Below are 18,264 nucleotides of genomic sequence, written 5' to 3' on the forward strand. Positions count from 1 at the left end.
ATAAGGAAGCCACCTCAGACGTACCTTGATCCTGAACACATTTTGGGCCCTGTGAGTCAAGTCTGAGCTTTGGAAAACTGTGGTCAATGGTGCCATCGTGACGTGTCTGACCAGTATTTGTGGCCTAGGAGGACTGCTGCAATGCACTTCAGCTCTAAGTGCTGCGAGATCATGGTCTCAAGTGAATAGCAGCTTTACAATATCTGAGGGGGACCTACAGGGATGCTGGGGAGGTACTCTTCATCAGGGACTGTAGCAATAAGACAAAGGGGACTGGGTTTAAACTCAAACAGGGAAAGTTCAGATTAAGTATGTGGAAGAAGTTCTTTACTGTGAGGGTGGTGAGGCACTGGAACAGGTTGCCCAAAGACATGATAAATGCTCCATCCCTGGCACTGTTTAAGGCCAGGCTGGACAGAGCCTTGGGCAACATCGTCTAGTGGAAGGTGTTCCTGCCCATGGTAGGGGGTTGAAAGTGGATGTTCTTAAGGTCCTTTCCAACCCAAACCATTCTATGATTCTATGATTAAGAGAGAGAAGAACGAGACCCACAGTCTCCAAGCAATAAGGCTGGCTGTTACTTTTTTTGCAGGCAAAGATGAAGATTAAAAGACAGAATGAAACTAATCCATTTAATAATGTTAAGGCAAGGTGGCTGGTAGAGTCTATGAAGTCACCCAATAAATGCTATAAATACCCACAGAGGGAAACGGGCTCCCTACTAGGCAACTGTAGAGCAAACCACAGGATATTTTTGAAGCTGCCATCCAAAAATACAAAGAAAAGTGTGACAAGCGTACTTAAAAGCCAAAAATGGAACAGATGAGCACTTCATCTCTGCTGTGATTTAGGGCTCCAGCAGCAGGTCCTCCCACTGAAGCCTCCCTGAAAAAAAAAAAACAAACACGAAGTGCTTTGCCCAGACTCTTATGGAAGTTCAGAAATTCTTCTGTGGTCAGCAGCATCCTCATGCTTGGTTGAATGTCTCAGTACTCAGTGGAACTTCTGGCAAGGCTGCAGATCAGATTCAGTGGTGTGTTTCTGACTGCTTCGTGCTCCCTAGCAATGCAAAGCAGCTGTAAAGCTCTTTTAGTCGGCTGCTCAACCCGGAGTTACAGCTGTTTTGCATCACTAGGCTGGTACACAGCAGGCAGAGCACGTCTGTGTTTGGGGTTTGCATACAGCTTTCCAATAGGGCAATTCACCTGGCACGCACGCACCAGGGAAAGCATGCAGCAGCCTCAGCGGAGCCTGGAGAAAGTATGTGGGTGAATGAGAGCTCCAGTGGTGCAACCAAGCCTAAAGGTAGGCTTGGTCTTTAAAAACTCTGCATTTTGCTCTGAATTACAAAGTTTGTATTTTCTCCTATTACATCTGCTCACTCTGTATGTACCGTGTGGTGCACTATTTGTATTTTACATCATAACATTTTTGTGTGTTTTCCTTTTTTTCCCTGTGATTTCCAGCATTTTCATTCGATCCACCAAGAGCGCCTTACACCCCTCCAGCGTGCCTTACGCTGCTGCACACCCTGTGCTGCGAGGGTGCCCGCTGCCCTTCTGGAGCTGGGAGAACCGCAGCAGTGAAGGCCGGGACAGCCTCCTCGTTTTCCGCTGCTGTGAAGGGCCCTCGTTCTTCGGCTCTGCTGCCCCGGGCGGTGCACAGCCCCCGGCCCTGCGCAGAGCAGCACCACCCCCCCGGTGCTTCCGCGCCCTGGGCAGTGCACCCCCTCCCCGCCGCTTCCCACCTCCGGTGCAGTGTCGGAGGGCAGCAGAGGGGCACTGGAAGGAGGGGTCGAGCCCGGGTCCCCGCTGCCGCCGTCGGGGCCCTCTGCCGCCTTCCCGGCTGGTTCCGCGGGATGCTGCGGTACTGTCCCGCTGGAGCTCTTCTGCCCGTCTGCAGCGAAGAGGCTGTCAGAGCCTCTTTGTTTTAATTATTTTTTTTTTCTTTCCCTAAATCCATCCAACTTTTCTTTAAAAAGGAAAAAAAGAAAACTTTTTTCTTCTTTACTTCCCCCCCCCCCCTCGGCGAGAGCCACTCTGTGGAAAGACGGGGTGGTGGAGGAGGGAGAAACCCCTCCCCTTCCCCTCCCCCGTGGCTCCTTCCTCGGAAAAGACACACTTGGGGGGTTTCCTCCCCTCCTCTTCTTTCTGCTCCCCTCCCCTCCGCTCTGCTCCCCGGAGCCGCAAGCCGCCGCCACCGCGGCGCCCGCCCGCCCCGCTGCTGAGGAGGGCCCCGGGGCAGCAGCGCCACCACCCCCTCCCGGTAAGCCGCGCACCGGCCCCTTTGTGAGTTGAGGGGCCGGGGGGGGGGGATGCGGAGCGCGGCGGCGCCGGGCGGCGGGGATCGGGGCCGCCTCGGTTTCGCTTCGGGGTGGGAGAGCAGCGGAGGGAGCAGGGCCGGGCAGCGCCGCTGTCGCCCCGGCGCTGGGCGCTCGCTCGCCCCGGCAGTCCCGGAGGTGCAGAGTGTAAGTTGTGCGGCGTTAACCGAAACCGGCCTTTTGGAGTGGGGGGTGCGGAGGTGTCGTCTGCCTGTCTGCCTGCCTCTCTGTCTGCCTGTCTTCCCCGGACGCCCCTTGGCGTCTTAGAACGGCGGGAGCTGCTATTTGGCACCGCGGGCGTTGGGGCTGTTGCTGGCAGGGGAAGAAGGAGCGTGCTGGGGTTTGGGGTGCCTTCCCAGGTGGTGGGGGGGTGTCAGGAGACGATTCGTGGTGCTGGCAATTCACTGCCGGCCCTGAAGGGAGCCATGTGGCTTGCTGGGTGGCTGTGGGGTGCTGGGAGCAGCCCGGGAGGCTGCGACGGGCTTGGGGCTTGTCCTGCCGTCAAGGTGTTCTCCAGAGCGTCAGGGCAAGGGAGATGCTTGTTTTAGAGTGAAACCCGCTAATTATGTAATGTCTCGGGTGGGTCTGTAGGGAAGCAGCCGCACAGGACCAGGGAGGGGGGAACCTGGTCTCCATGCCGCTTTCTACTCTTCACGTAAACCACTGGAGAAGTGGTGTGCAGGGTGTTAAATTTGGTCTTAGCTGGAAAAGCGAGCTGTCTGCCAGAACCAAAGATGTTACAGGGAAACGGGGTAACTGTGAACCCGGAGCATACGTGCCCGTTGGGGTTGCCCTTGAAAGGCAGAGGAGCTTGCCATCCTCCAGACGTGGCAGAGTCAGAATGCAGCCTCACACCTGCCTTTTCTCAGAAGATCAGTACTGTGTGCCCATGAAGAGCCTTGCCGCAAAGGTTATCACTGAAACCTCCTTCTTGATGCAATCTGAGTCATGGTGCTCGCAGCCATGTAGGATCCGCTACTCACTTCTTCCCACAAACACACATGCTCTTACTGAGAAATTTGGAATAGTTACCACCTAAAACCTCAGCTTGTGCTACTCTTATGATCTTCCCTCCTGCTTTTTTTAGTTTGTGTATTCCTTCCTGTTCAGTAGAAGCTTGGCAGCAGGTTCTGGATGAACCCTGGAGGTAACTGAAAGGAACTCAAGAATGTTATATTCATGTCCCTGGCTCTTTACTTCCCTGCATGGGTGAAGGAGGGGGATGTGACTTGACCATTGTTCTGTAAAGTTGAGGGCAAAGAGTATTGTTAGCAAACTGCTATTTAGGACTGTGTGGTCCAGACAGTGCTGTTTGCTAGATGTAGCACTTGCAGCTCTCAGAGAACTTAAATGAAAACCCCAGTCACATGTTGACCATGCTCAGCTCTGTAAAATGGGGTGGAATCAGAAATAACTGGTTTCCTGACGCTTCGTTCTCTGTTGACTGCACCCTTAAGAGGGTATGCAGGCATATCTTCTTTCTCCAGACAGTTGGGACTGCAGTTCAGATGCTGTGTGAACATCACATAACTCATTCAGTCACAGCAGGGCTACGGTCATGTGCTTAAAAATTATGCACATCCACAGAAGTTTGTGGGACTAAGGCTCTATGATCACATAATGTTGGTCTTGATTGAATCAAATTACAACGAGATGTGGCCAGTTGCTGCAGATGAAGCCAAGCTTTGTTTCTGTGTTCGTGAGCAATTCTGCTGGGTATGTGATTTAAAATGTAGTTGTTAAAGTAGGGATTCTTGTCCCCTCCAGAGTGGAAGGCTCTCGGGCACAAACCCATGGGATTATTGGGATGCCAACTTCCCACACAGGTTCCCATCTTTTCCTGAGCTAGACTGAAATCTGGGCCTTTGTTTTTTCTGTGCTCCTTGTTATGGTTCGGTATGTTAAATGTCCTTGAATAACCTGGCTTATCACTTACTCAAGTGTAGTGGAGTTGAGAGGCGACATGTTGGAAGGCACAAGTAAACTGTGCAGGGTGCTGAGAAGCAGGCACAGAGGAGCACCAGGGAAAGGCTGAGCTTCTGCACATCCTCCCAGGTGGGTGTCCCTGTCCCTGCCCAGCCTGCTCTGAGAAGGCCAAATTCCGTTTCCAGATGACAGCTTCAGACATGCAGCCAGTGCCTCTTACCCTCAGTCCAACTGGGATTTCTGTGAAGTTGGTGGTCGGTTTGCGCAAGGATAGAGCTGGAGTTGGGTGGTGTAAATTGTTAGTTGCTGCCACTACTGCTGTGGTTGCATTGCTGAGAAACAAAGGAGAAAATGTGCCTTTGGAGCTGTGTTTCTTCCCTTGCTCCTCTTTCTCTCCATCCCCGCTGGGGATGTTTCGTTCTTTCCTCTGAGTCTTCCCCTGTAACTCCTCACCACCCCCGTCTTCCCTTGCCACCCACAGGCTTCTCTCCTCTGGTTTCTCCTACCTTAGTTTGGTCAGCAATAAACAGATAATGCTAATACTTAAATATGACATGATCTGGGTTGGGTTGACACTGTGGTTAGATTAATAAAGCTGTGGGGAGCTGTTATTCCAGGTTGCTGTAGACCTTGGCTAGTGATGCTTGCCAAAAGCTCCCAAGCCAGGAGCGTTGCATCTCTTTCTGTAAGTGAAAACGTGGATAGTCCAAACAAAAGCTGAGTATGTCATACAGGGGTGATATCTTTCTACAGACTAAAGGTATTAAGTGTGTGTGTCATTAGGAGGCATCATACATTATATATTTATTTAAAATAATGCAGCTAAATGCTGCATTAATTAGATCCTTGATTACATGTAAGTAGAGGCAGAAGGCAGGCGTGAGATCAACTTACTCCCTTCTGTACTGTCAGTCTACACTACTGCCTGCTCTTCTGGTTTGCATTTGTGCATATCCTGTAGCCTTCTGCCTCAGTGAGGTATTTATTATCTCATCCGTTTGCTGAAATCAGTTTCAGACCCTTAAAGAAAACCCTAAAAAGTGCAGTGGTGTTTGATATAGCAGGATTTGGTGGCTTCGTGTTAGTGAGTGGTCAAAATGACTCGAGCAAAATTCATCCCATCCCCCCCACCCCAACCAAGAGCAAGATTGCAAGTTAAGATTTAGAAGCAAGAGGTATAGAAAGTCCTACTTTTTAAGCTTCTGGGAATCTGCTTGTGTTCGGTAGGTATTTAATAATATAAAAATGTGAATTCAGTTCTAGTAAAATCGCTAAATGCTGGTTTTGTGTTGCCTTTGGAGATCGTAGGGCTGCCCCCTTATTTTCGTCCTCTTCAGTGGAGAAATGAAAAGGCCTGTGTGCACTTCACAGGAAGTGAGTGTCTGATACAGGCTTGCAGGCTGCACATTTCCAAGAACTGCTCTCAAGGTATTTTGATAATGCACATTCTCTCTGCCTTCTCCCTTCCTGCACCCCATGCGCTTTCTGTGCTTCTGCTTGTTCACAAACACATGCAAAGAATCAAAGGGTGCCAATATTAAACTTGCAAATAGGTTGCTTCAGCTTTACGTTGTGGCTGGCAAAACTGGGTTAAGCTGGCAGCATTCAGTTGCCTTTGTTGCAGAGAGTTTTTGTCCTCCCCCTTACTCCCTGCAAAGGCTGAAGACGAGTTTTGACTTCAGATTGTTCAGGGGGTTTTGTGTGTATGTATGTGTGTGTGTGATTCTGCAGTTCAGAAACAGTTTGGATGTACTTTCGTACTTCCTCAGTAGCAAAGTTTATTTGGAAACTTAGGCTAAGGCTGTCAGGGAAGAAAATAAGTGTGACTATTAGCAGTTGGAAAATGTCAGAGATCTCCATTTCTGTTCTTCTCATCTGAACTGCATAGCTGGGCTTCTGGGCTTCTCCACAGCTTACTGAAGGTGCCTTGCTAAAGCTGAGGAGGGTTCAGCATAGGTTTGCCTAAGTTGGCATGCTAGTGATGATGTGCAAATGTTCTTAGGAATGATTTGAACATGCATTTCGACAGACCAGCAACATTGTTCTTCACACATATTTGAGTTCTTCCTTGTCTTCTGGTGAGGTTTTGGGGGTGTGGAGGGAGGGAAGCCAGGGCTGGAGAAGCGTTCTTCAATCTGGTCTGCTAGAAGTCGTGTTTGTCTTCCGATGCCCAGCTAAGTGACACAATGGACCAAGAGCCCCACTCAAGGGGAAGCTGGGACAGAGGGAGTGTCTAGCCTCCTTGCCACAGTCATTTCTGATTCTGAGCTGCTTTAGCAGTAATCAGCTGAAATCTCCCGTGTGTGTAGGATGTGCACCAGTATTCAAGTCAGCACATCCAAGTGAGAGGTGCTGTTCTTTTTAGTTGTTAAAAAAATAAGGGAAAAACGGGCTGAGCTGCTTTAACTACTCTGTAGCAAGTCCACAGTTGATTCCTCACAGTGACTATATACCCTTGTTTAGTTCTTCAGTTTTGCATGACTAAAGGACGTTTATGCCTTGTGTGGGGCTCCCCTTAGTCTCATGTAAAGTCTGAATGGTTAAGAGGGAGCTTTAAAAGGTGATGCTAAAAACCCCAGCCTTTAGCTGCTTGATTTCTCTGCCTAGGGTCGCTAAAGCATAGTGTGGTGGGTACTTTACAGAAACAAAGCAGAGAGAAAGAAATGAGACTCCTCAGATCAGCTCTCTCACTTTCCCCAGCAGCATCATTTTAAAGTCTATGTGATTGGAGTTTTTCTTTTTATGAGTTTTCAAATTAGTTACTTTTCAATCTCAGTCACCTTTGAACTTCCTCTCTTCTAGCTTTACGAAAGAGCATAAAAAGAACAGCTTGATTATACTGTCTTTCTCTTGCATCCCCTTGTATTTGTCCGCTGTCTAAACTGAGCCTGAAGTTTCTCCAGTCTGAACACTTACATGTGACTTCTTATCACCCATCTTTAGGCCCATCCCAATTGTTTCAGCTCTATCTGTTTTTATTTAAGATGACGGGAACTCAATGTATTCTCTCAGGTGGTGACATTACTGTTACATTCCCACCCATCCATTTTGCAACCTCACACTTGTGTTTTTTAATGATTGCTTTTGCATTCGGAGCTAGAGCTTCCCTTAATGAGCCCTCAGCACAGTTACTCAGCTCATTGGTCAGATGGGATGCTTAATTTATTCCTCTTACAAATATAGACCCCATTTGTTTCCCTAAGGTCTGTATGCACTTGCCAGGACAGAGTCTTACCTGACCTCCTGGTGCTTGCCAGCCTGCTGAATTCTGAGCCACCTCTTACTTCTCTGGCCTGCAGGGTAAAGTGATTTTGCCACTCTTTGCCCTGGGAAGGGCATGGAGAGGGCTTGCTGGTTTTCCAGCTGACTGCCTAGATTTCACTAGCATGAGGCTGGAAGCTGCCTGCTGGGGGGACAGGGTTAGACCTCCAGTGTATGAGGTGTTGTGGGCAATGGCAGCTTGAAAATAGGGGAGATGATTTCTGGAAAGGGACCTAGGTCAGCTCATGTGTTTGCATGGGCAGGGGGTGGAGAGCTGCCTGTGCCTGAGCTGGGAGAGGCTTTGGACCACTTATACCCACCAACCTGTCGAGCAGCCAGGAGGGATGCTCTGGAAAGTGGGCCGAGTCAATCCATGGGCGAGATGCAGCAGCTGGGAGGGTGGCAGAGAGGTGATCAGGTGTGCAAGGGCTGAAATGCATTGGTTTCATCAAGACACTCCTTTTCCACCTCCATCATCCTGGGGTGCGACTGCTCTTTGTCTTCTGTCCATCTGCTTTATGGGTACCTGGCTGCTGATGGCTCTTTACCTCGTGCACCGTGTCTCACTTTTGGCTTGCTTCTGGCATGGAGGCCTTGGGGAAATGCAAGGCACGTCCCAGCAGCTGTTGCTTCTTCATGTACCATATTCCTGATGGGGAGCTCTGTCTAGGAATTACCTTTCCCCACAGTCAGGTAGCCATGTGCTGCTCCTGCTTTAGCATAACATGTCAAAAGAGTTTCCTTACAACACTTGCAGCCCTCTGGCCATTGGAAGTGGCAGCTGGTTTGATTGAGACAGCACCTCTCTTTGCATCTCAACAAGCCAGTTCCAAATTCCTTCAGAATTCCTGGGTATAGTCCACTGTGTCTGCCTGACTTTCTGCTCTGATGTCACTTTTCCCCATCTCTTCTGATAGAAGACCCCCTTCCCCCACTTTAGACTCAACAACACTGAATACTGAGGACTCTCCTCGGCATCCTGTGCAAGAAAAGTTATCTGCTTGCTTGTGTAAGTTTTCAGCGGTGTCCTCATGCCCACTGCACTCTCCCTGCCAACTGAATGATTCCCCCACAGGTTTTCTGGTTTTGATAAACTAAAAATGACATTTGCTTTCTGTTTGTTGTTTCATCTTGGCCACCTAGTGTCCCAGTGTCGTGGCAGCCGTCCTCATGTAAATTTGCTTCCTACCGTCAGTGGTTTATATTTCTTCTATCAGCTCCACCAGGGTTAGCTTTTCATCTTTTCAACTTTTCAGCTTCTCAACAACTGAGGTTGTTGAGAGACTTGGGCAGGGACAGTGGTTTTGTAGTGTGTGTGTTTGGTGCCTCTGATCTCTGTCAGAGCCCTTGCAAGCTGTCGTACCTGCAGCTAATACCCGTGGTGTGACCTGGGTTGTCCCCTGAACCTGTCGGCTGCGCCAGGCAGCATCTCTGCTCCATTGTCTGTGGGAGCTCTGCACGCTCTGTCACTTTAAGATTTCCTAAATAACCTCTCATGACTTAACTTTTTTTCGTTTGACTTTTGACTCGCGGGATGAGTTTCTTTATTCTGTGTGTTGGAAATCCCCGTTATAAAACTTAGTGTTGTGGTGCATTTTGTGCTTTCTGACCCTCACCCCTTCCTCTGAAGGCACGGTAACTGGTACTGCTTCATGGCCTCTCACACCTCCTGAAGCTGGTCCTCCTGAAGAGCAAAGGGAGGATCCCTCTCCCCTGTGCCTCTGTGCTTTGGCTCACGTTGCTTAAGTGGTTGGGACTCTTCCCTAAAATCCTAGTTCTGATCATGATACTGAACCAGTTTGAGCTGCAGATGCTGCTCATTTCTTCAAGTTAGCTGCTGCATTTTGAATTCCTTTCCTGCTAAATGTGATGGTTTTGATAACAGGTCACGGTTGTTGCAGGGACCACTGCTGGCCTTTGCTTCTCGAGATTTACTTGTTTCCTCAAACAGGGTGCTGGAGCAACTGGGAAAAGTCAATTTAGCTGCAAGAGGCTGGAATGGAGGAAACATACATGTGCTGCTGTACTGGGGATGAGGGGAGCTGGTGAGGCTGAGTAGCCATGACTGGGGGATGCAGAGCTTTGCTCCAATGGAGGGTGAGGATCCAGCCCTGGGCATCACTACTCACTTTCCATTGATCCCTCTCTTGGTGAGGAGATGAGACAGAGCATTTCCAGTAGGGAACCATAAGGAAGTAGTGTTATCTTAGCCTCTTTCTTCTTCCTCATCGTGCCTTCTCCCATCTCCTTCTTTCTGCACCCAAACTGGGGAGAGCCCCGGTTACCTTCCTGGTGGGCTGCTTCCCCAGCCATCGGGCAGTGAGGTAGAGGAGAGGAAAGGAAAGGCAGCCCCGCAGGAGCTGTGTTCTCCAGCTGAGCACAGGGCTGAGGCTTCGTGTAGCTTTGCTGCACTGGCATTTGTGGGCATGGTTGCTTGCTATGAAAGTGGAAAGGCCAGGAGCGATGCCACTAGGCTGCCCTCACTTACCAAAAATGCTGTTGTGTTGGCCAGAGGTAAGCAACAACAACTCTTTTTCCTTAAATCATGTCAGGGTAGGCTCAGCTACAGCTTTGAAACTTAGCAGTAACCCCTACTGATTTAATTTTTCATTCTTTTTTGCCCAGTTACAGAGGATGGGGGATAATTCAGCCTGCAATAGACGCTGTCTTTGCCTAAAGTCAGTTGGTAGCTTTGATAGCTTTACTTACTGTGGAACATGCTGTAGTTGCTTGTGGCTACCGCACAGCAGCCTTCAAGTTCAGGGAAGCGATGCGGCTTCTCTGTTACCCTGAAACGGCAGGATTACAGTTTCACACTGGGCTGTTTCTAGGAGGAATTGGCTGTTTCATTTGTGAGTAGTTGTTCTGAATGTGCACAGTATTTCCAGGGTGTGAGGAGGGGACCCTGAAAACAGGGTCTTTCTTCCAGCTCTTCCAGTTAGTCCAGCAAAAGCAATTAGCTTTCCCTGTAAATTGCCACCTTCCTTTTTTGTTTTTCCACTTTGAAGCATGTAATGCTGAAGCCAAACTTGCTTCAAGGTTTTCCTGCCTTGAAGAACATTTGGTGCACATCACACTGTCTTGTGGGTTTTCTTGGGGTAAAAATCTTTCAGCTTGTATCAGCAAAGTGTCACATTAATGCAGAAAACACACGTCATGTTTTCCTATGATAAGAAGTGTAAAGCCTAAATATCAGGAAGTTCTTTGTGGGTTTTGAAGTATGTTCTCCAGCCCCAAAATGTTGGGAGGGCTTCAATAAGACCCAGTCCTTGCAAGGTGTCCAGCGGCTGGTTCCCAGAGCCTGCATGCAGAATCCTCCTGCTTGATGACTCCACTTGCGTGGAAGCAGGAACCATCACAGTGCGTGTGCTGCCTCAGCTTGTTTTATTTTATTAACTGTTGCATCCTGGAATGCCAGTTTCATAGGGAAACAAGCACACGTTTGGTTTGGGGTATGTGTGTGTGGGGTGCGGGATTTTTCTTTTTTCCACATATTCCCTCATGTATCACACATAATGGCAGCCTCACATCAAACTCTATTTATAGCCATGGCATAAGAGATAGAGGGAACTGCAATGTCTCCTAAGCCAGGAGAAATTGGCTGTTATTAACGTTGGTCCTCTTAGCTGAGCTGCACCACATTCCTAGCCTAACCACAGCTCCCTCTGTGCTCTTTGGCACACGGCTGTCTGTGTGACTCCTGCCTTTCCCTTTCCACTCCACAAAACCCTTTCTGGATCTGCCCTGGTCACCTTGGCTGTGGTAGGGTGCTTGCTACAAGGGGTATTGGTGTGGTCACGCACCACGGTGGTGGCAGCATGGTTTAAACGGTTGCCAGTGTGTGGCAGATGGTGGCTGTGGGAACCAGCCTGGCCCACCATTAAAACACAGTGCTGTGTGCTTGGCTCTTACCAGGGAGGTTTCTTCCAGCCGTTTGCTGGAGCTTTCCTTCGGAACATCCTCTCCAGCCACAAATAAGTAGGCAGCGCATTTCTGTGGCATGCAGACGTGCAAGCAAGAGATGTCTGCTCGGGCTCTGCTGCTTGGAACGAAGATGCTGCTGCTGCAAGGGCTTGCGGGGTATCTCAGAGAGCTTTTCCAAATTATCCCAGCCTCCATCTAACTGCTCTGAGAATGGTGGGATTGGTAACTGGGGCATGATGAAGCTGAATGGAGTGGGTAGTGAGTGGGATAGACCCACAGTTCTGCTACCTGCAAGTCAACATGGCTTGTGGCGTGTGTGCCCAGTCTGGGCTTTGCAGGGGGGATGCAGAGAAGTGATGTAAAGTAATGGAGCATTGTTAAGTAACGTTAGTGTAATGTAAGCAATGTTAAGTAATGGTACTTCCATTACCATAGTAATGGAAGCCTTACTGGGAGTGCCTCTGAAAGGCATGATGAAGGCTGGGTTTGATTTTTTAGCTTCCTGATGGGTCCACTGGCAGACACGCGATTGCACATGTGGTGGTCTGCTGCTCCACCAGGTCAGTGGGTTTAGTTTTCCATCCATAAGGTGAGAAAGGAAAGCCTTGAGAGCTGGGGAAACAGGCCAGAATGGACTGGATTGCTATTTGGATAACTCAGCAGTGAATGGCTATCTACACAGTTTTAGATAAGGTATTCTAAATGTTGTTGCAATGAGCACAAGTTTGAGTTTGCTGTTCCAGATCCTTAAGCTTATTCCTACTGCTGTCATCTCTTAACATATGGGGTTTATGGTTTCCACTTCCAGAAGACGATGGCCACTTTCTGGTCTTTGCATTTGTCCTTAGGCCATCTGTGAGTTGTCTGGACATAATCAACTCCTAGCTTTGTAAGTCGCAATAATAATAACAACAACAATAATCTGTCATCTCTGCTGTTAACTGAAGTGCTATACGCATCCTTATACAATAATACAGGTCAAAGAGGTCGAGACAGACAACCTGTCACTGGATTTGTTGTATTTTAGATCCACGTTATGGCAGACTAATAGGCTTAGTCACCTGTTTGTCTCTTTCTTTTCAAAGGATAGATGTGCTTGTAAGTGAAGCTTTGCAAAAACTGGGAAGTGCCACATCGGAGCTCTTGAATTTGGACCACTTCCAAGCCTGACATCCAGAAACTCATCCCTATGGGTGGTAAATATCAAGAGGTAAGCTCTTTCAAGTATCCTGGAGGAAGAGTGCAAGAACACACGATAGCGGAGTACTTGACGCTGCTGTTGAACATGCCAGATTTGTCAAGCTGTGGCTGACACCAGAGGCTGCGTGCAGTCCCCTCCTTTACTAGAATTGTCTCCTTGTATGAAATACACTGCTTTGCCTCAGTAGCGAGCGAGGAGGAGAGCAGAATGCCCTGTGTCAAGAGCACTTATTCTGAAAAGCTCTTGAACTTGCAGTAAATCAGGTCTGGGGAAACTTACCCAGTCTTTTAATTAGCAGGATGCTGCTTTTTAGGGTATGTTGCTTTGGCTGCAAGCCCTGTTTTGTCTCGCAGCAGGGAGGTAGAAACATGCTTGAGTGTTGGGGTTTTGGGGCTTTTTTGTATGTGAGTGGGTGGGGGGAGCAAATCATGGTGTGGCAAATCAGAAGCAGAACTAATTATATATGACTAATTATACATGTGTATTCCATTACAACCCTGGGTTGGTTTGTTCCTAATCCTGAGAGCCTGCCTATCCTCCTTGACATGGGAGGCCATGTACACATAGGACCTGTTGATTCATTAAAAGTGAACCTTAAATGTAATATCAAGAGCACTTCTAGGGCTAATATTAATAATTAACTAATGCTGTGCTGCAGGCCGGGCAGTCATCTGTTGGAAATGGGTCACTGAAGCTAAACAAATTCACACTTTCCGAGGCTCTGACCCAAACATAGATTTCAAACTGAGTGAACACAGTGTGAGGGTGCTATATTCAGCTATTGAATTCAAAATGATGACAGTCTCGGTTCTTAGTCAGGCAGACTTCTAGTAGCAGTGGATTTTTCTTTAAGGACTTGAGTGAATGACTCAAGGTTGAAAACTGGGACAGACAAGCAGCCCTAAACATATTACCTGTGTTACTATTTTTAAAAGTAGCCTGGAAATGAAGACAGTTGCCTGCTTCGGTTTTCCTGCTCCAATTCATTTTCCAGCCTAGACCCATGAGATTGGCAAGATTTCTGGTTGAACCCAAGAGAAGTTGCTGTTTGAGAAGAGTGGCTGTTGGTGGGAGCAGGGCTCCTTCTCACTCCCCTTGAGGCTATAGCTGCAGCCCTGGAGGCATCTGTTGGGAGTACGACCTCCTTTTTCCATAGTAGCCAATGTCAGAGGGCTCTATGCCTTCCTTGCCCAGTAGAGAGGAGATGGAAAGGGACAGAGATGCTGCAACTTCTTGCGGCACCTACAGTGTTGAGTTTTCGGTGGTGATAGATGGCCCTAGTCACTGCACGTGGTGACTGTGTTTACTTGTGCTCTGTTCACTAAATCAGCTTCCCCTAAGCTTTATTCTGACTTGCTGAACCATCCGAGCAGCTTTCAACTCCTGCTTTGTTTTATCTTTCTAAAGGAAAAGAAAACCCCGGCTTGATTAACTCCTTCCTACCCCTCCCAACTTTCTCTAAGTGCGGAATTTCTCTCCTGCTGTGACATAGAGTGAAAGGGCAGGATCTAAAAGGCAGGATTGTCAGCATTCAGAGCAGTACCAGGGACTTCAAATCACAAAGATAGAAACTGGAGAAGCTTCTCAGGCTGCTCTTGGAAAGGGTGTTTATAGCTTTAGGTATGGAGACCTGCCTGACAACTACATTATTGGCATTACTGTTAAGTTTTGAGAGAGATGTTGGGAGGGACAGATGCCTCCTTTCCAAAACTACTGTGCCCATGTGAGGGAGAGACATCTGGCCCTGCCACTCCATGTCCTCTTCCCAGGTCTGGAGTGGGGTCCATGTGGCCAACCAGCTGTCATGAGCACCAAAAGGAGCGCTAGGCTTTTGAATAGCTGGCAAAGGGGGCTAGATAAGGGGAACCCTGCCAGGAGCTAAGCCTGACCTGAAGCTCTCCCTCCAGAGCAAGCCCTCCACAGGTCCTTGCCTGCCTGCCCGCCATGAGCCCCGATGTTCCTGCGAGTCTGCTGTGGGAGGACTGCCCACAGAGATGGAGGAGCATGCTGCATGCTTCCTCTGCTGCAGGCTGCATGTCAGCAGGCTGTTCTGCTCCGAGCACGGCTGCACTGTCAGTGAGTGTGACTGGGTTAATGGAGTATGTCAAGGGACCAAGAGCAGGCCATGGCGGTGAGCTACTGACTTGTCAGGCCTGGGGAAGTGGTATGTAACAGCTCAGCTTCTCACACAGAATGAGCCTCTCTGGCTTGGGGCTGTGGTTTTTATGTTTATGCATATATATACACACACACATGCCAAATACGTATTTTTTCATATAACTGAAATGACTTGGCTGATGGCATCACTGAGTTCAGGAATTTGCATTTCTGAGAACAGACATCCTGGTGATGACACAAGGGGCAGGAGATGAGCAGGGCAGGGACAGTGAGGCACGGCCCTTTGAACGCAGCACACAAGCAGAGGAGGGCAGCACTGTCTGTTGGCAGGGGAAGATGTCCTTCCAGCAGAAACAGCAGTTAAGGGGCTGGAAGGGCAGGTGCAGAACTGTTCCTTGGACATCAGCAGTGTCTGGTACCAGCATTAAGTGGACCGTCCCAGCCCTGAAGTTGATGATGAACATTTCTCAAAGAGGTCTCGAACGGAGACCTTTGGTTTCTCCTGACACGGTGAAACAGGAATCTCCTGGGATGGGGAAGTAGCTTATAAGGCTTGGTGGGGAAGGCTCATTCCCATCTTCTTTTTGAGTCTTGTTCTCTCTCCTTTTGTCAGAGAAAGGGTTGGAGAGGTGTGAGGAAACCTTTCCACCCTTCACTGAATTACAACATAAGCGAGACTTTCTTGCTTTGGGGAATTGTTCCCTTCTGATTTGGGGTGTCATTTCCCCTTCCCAGTTTCAAGGCCACTCTCAAAAGCCCCTAAGCATCCAACAGAGGGAAATGTTGAAATAACCAAGATCTGCTTGGTTCAAACCAGCCTGCTGAAGGGTGTGCTGGGGAGCCCTAGCTGTGAATCTCTGAGACCCAGTGGATACAGAGCTCTGTAAGATGCCACCATGCCCTGGGGGGGGACCCAGCTGGAGCCCTTCAGTACTTAAAAGGGGCCTATAAGAAAGATGGAGAGAGACTTTTTAGCAGAGCCTGTTGAGACAGGAGGAGGGGTGATGGTTTTAAATAGATCTTTCACAATGAGGGTGGTAAAATACTGGCACAGGTTGCCCAGAGAGGTGGTGGATGTGTCATTCCTTGAGACATTTAAGGACAAGGCTGTATGTGGTTCTGGGCAATCTGATGTAGTAGAAGATGTCCTTGCTCATTGCAAAGTGCTTGAACTAGATGACCTTTGAGGGTCCCTTCCAACTCAAACCATTCTATGACTATTCTGTGATTTTTCCTGCATGTATATCCCTGGTTATTCCTACAAATGGGGGTTAGTAACATACAGTAACTCCTTAGTACCCTCTTCGGTACTCTTGCTGGTCTTTCTTGCTTGTGAAGTGTATTCACTTGCCAAGTTAGAAGGTATTTGGTTTGCCTCATTCTTCTTCTGTCCCACAGGCTGCATGCGAAGGAGAAAGCATGATAAAGGCGGCATCTTTCCAGGGTCCATGGGCTCTTTGAGAGATGATCAGAGGGAGGCCAGATGATCTGCACAACACGCACAACACTGCTTCTCATCCGCAAAGGCAGCATCGGAGTGTTCTCCCCAGCCCCGTGCCGCCGGGCTTGCCTGATCGGTTCCGGATGTTTCGCAGCTGCGAATGGGAAATCCTGGAGCGATCCCTCAGTATCCTCCAGGCCAGCGACTTCTACTGGGGCCCCTTGTCTGTGGGAGAAGCTCACGCCAAGCTCCAGCAGGAGCCTGTCGGCACCTACTTGGTGCGTGACAGCTCGCAGGGGAACTGCTTGTTCAGCCTGAGCGTGCGGATGCCAACAGGGCCCGTCAGCCTCCGAATCTCTTTCCAGGAGGGCTATTTCCGCCTGAAGAACTGGTTTTCAGACTGCGTGGTCCGGCTGCTGGAGCTGGTGGTGGCGGGGACCCGGAACAACCCCTTGCACTTTGATGAGATGGGGGGAACACCCCTCGTCTTCTCTGAGCCCCTGTGCCGGAGCCGCCAGGCAGTGCCTATGCTGCAAGAACTGTGCTGCCAGAGCCTGCCTGCTAGTGCTGCAACAGGGGATGGAACAGGGCTGGGGGGCTCCTCAGGGATGCGCCCAAGGGAGGAGGTGGTCTCACCCCAGGGTGGAAGGGGAGGGTCAGACAGGAGCATCGTCCCTAGCCCCTCTCTGCCCTGGCCTGGGAGATGATGCCATGCACATGGGAGACAAAGGGAGATGCCTGTTAGGTGGCTGTGCTGGTGGGACACACACCGCACCAATGGGGCTGGACTGGCTGCTGGGAGAGCAGGGGGAGCAGGGCTTGAACCCACTGGCTGTGACAGCTGTGTCGTTGTACATACACAGCATGTGTGGCCTTCCCCAGAGATGCCTGGGGTAAAACCAAACCTGAAGAGCAGCAATTTCCCCCTCCCATCCCCTCCAAGTTCTGCTCTTTGCTCCATTTATAAATTATAAGCTTGAGAAGAAGGTGAGTTGCCTGTCCTCCCAGGTCAGCCCTGCATTTTCTTCTATCCCCAAGTGCCTAAGCTTGTTTCTGTTACAAATCTGTCCTTGTGAAGTGGTGTGGCTGAGTCCAGTGCCACAGCAGTGCAGCTCAGACATCTGCATACTCATGTAGCCATGGTGGAGTGAGACCCATTTTGTTCCTTGCAGCATGAATGCGGTGCCTGCCACTTCAGAGGCCGATGTTTGCACTAAAAAGAAACCATTGCAGCCATGTACAATACATGCAGCTTCACTGGCTTTTGCATTGCTTTATTTGAACAGATTTTGGGGAGTGCAGATGAGTTACCTTATACTAAGGGCATGGTATTTCTGCAGAGGTAATCCTGGTTTGAAGAGTCAGGTCTGCCCTGGGAGGATGTGCAGAGGTGGGATCCAACACCTTTTCTTATGCTCATCTGATGGTATGCTGCTGCCACCTAGGGAGCATAAAAAGACGTTTTGTTTTTGCCTCCGAAAAGGCAAAAGAATTTTTTATATAAGACTTTAAAAAAATTTAATAAACATGTTTTTACACTAATTTTTAAAAGTCAGTGAATACGTGGTGATATTTTCATTCCATTGCCGTGTTGGAAACTTAGCTTAGTGCCAAGACGTGGCAATCAAACTGAAACCAAAGAAGTGAATGTCTTATAAAGACCAAAAGCAGAACAGAAATGAAGGGTCCTAGTTGGGAACAATAAGCTTAACTCATCTTATACTGTATTCAAGTAAAGAATTTTCTAAACAGAAGATATTTCCTAAAAATACAGGGGTGAGATTTCCAGAAGTATTTTTAGTACCTTAAAACTTGTACAGTGTTCGGAAGAAGCATGAGAATTCAAGATCCTAGAACAGGGCACAGCATCAGTGAGCTCAAACTGGTGAGCTCGAGTACAAATGAGAGGGTCAGGTTAAATAAGGTTATGGTTCATTTCAGGGTTGCAGCCAGGTATGATGTCATTGAAATAAGTGACTAAAGGCAGCCATGTGGAAGGAGAAATTGAGGTACTGTAAAATCTGAGCCGAACCGCTCAGCACACCCCGAGGCATCCGTAGCCAGGCAGGCAGC

The 18,264-nt window shown here is 49.0% G+C and overlaps 1 protein-coding gene across 6 annotated transcripts; it reads left to right on the forward strand.

Moving 5' to 3' along the window:
• The first annotated feature begins 1,118 nt into the window (after positions 1 to 1,118).
• Positions 1,119 to 17,742, forward strand: LOC136013207 (suppressor of cytokine signaling 1-like). Of its 6 annotated transcripts, none has more exons than XM_065676738.1 (4): positions 1,119 to 1,260; positions 1,467 to 2,265; positions 12,517 to 12,641; positions 16,149 to 17,742. In XM_065676738.1, the coding sequence occupies exon 4, from the start codon at positions 16,215 to 16,217 to the stop codon at positions 16,896 to 16,898; it is 684 nt and encodes a 227-aa protein (XP_065532810.1). In that variant the 5' UTR covers positions 1,119 to 1,260; positions 1,467 to 2,265; positions 12,517 to 12,641; positions 16,149 to 16,214; the 3' UTR covers positions 16,899 to 17,742. The 6 variants fall into 6 exon arrangements, with proteins under 6 accessions (XP_065532810.1, XP_065532833.1, XP_065532815.1 ...); XM_065676761.1 differs by having other exon boundaries at positions 12,522 to 12,641; XM_065676743.1 differs by lacking the exons at positions 1,119 to 1,260; positions 1,467 to 2,265 and adding an exon at positions 2,333 to 2,467.
• Positions 17,743 to 18,264: the final 522 nt, after the last annotated feature.

The sequence above is a fragment of the Lathamus discolor genome, chromosome 1 (assembly GCF_037157495.1).
Source record: "Lathamus discolor isolate bLatDis1 chromosome 1, bLatDis1.hap1, whole genome shotgun sequence".
Taxonomy (NCBI): domain Eukaryota; kingdom Metazoa; phylum Chordata; class Aves; order Psittaciformes; family Psittacidae; genus Lathamus; species Lathamus discolor.

Coding starts and splice junctions, on each gene's coding strand:
- LOC136013207 (XM_065676738.1), top strand. CDS start 16,215: ATGATCAGAGGGAGGCCAGATGATCTGCACAACACGCACAACACTGCT.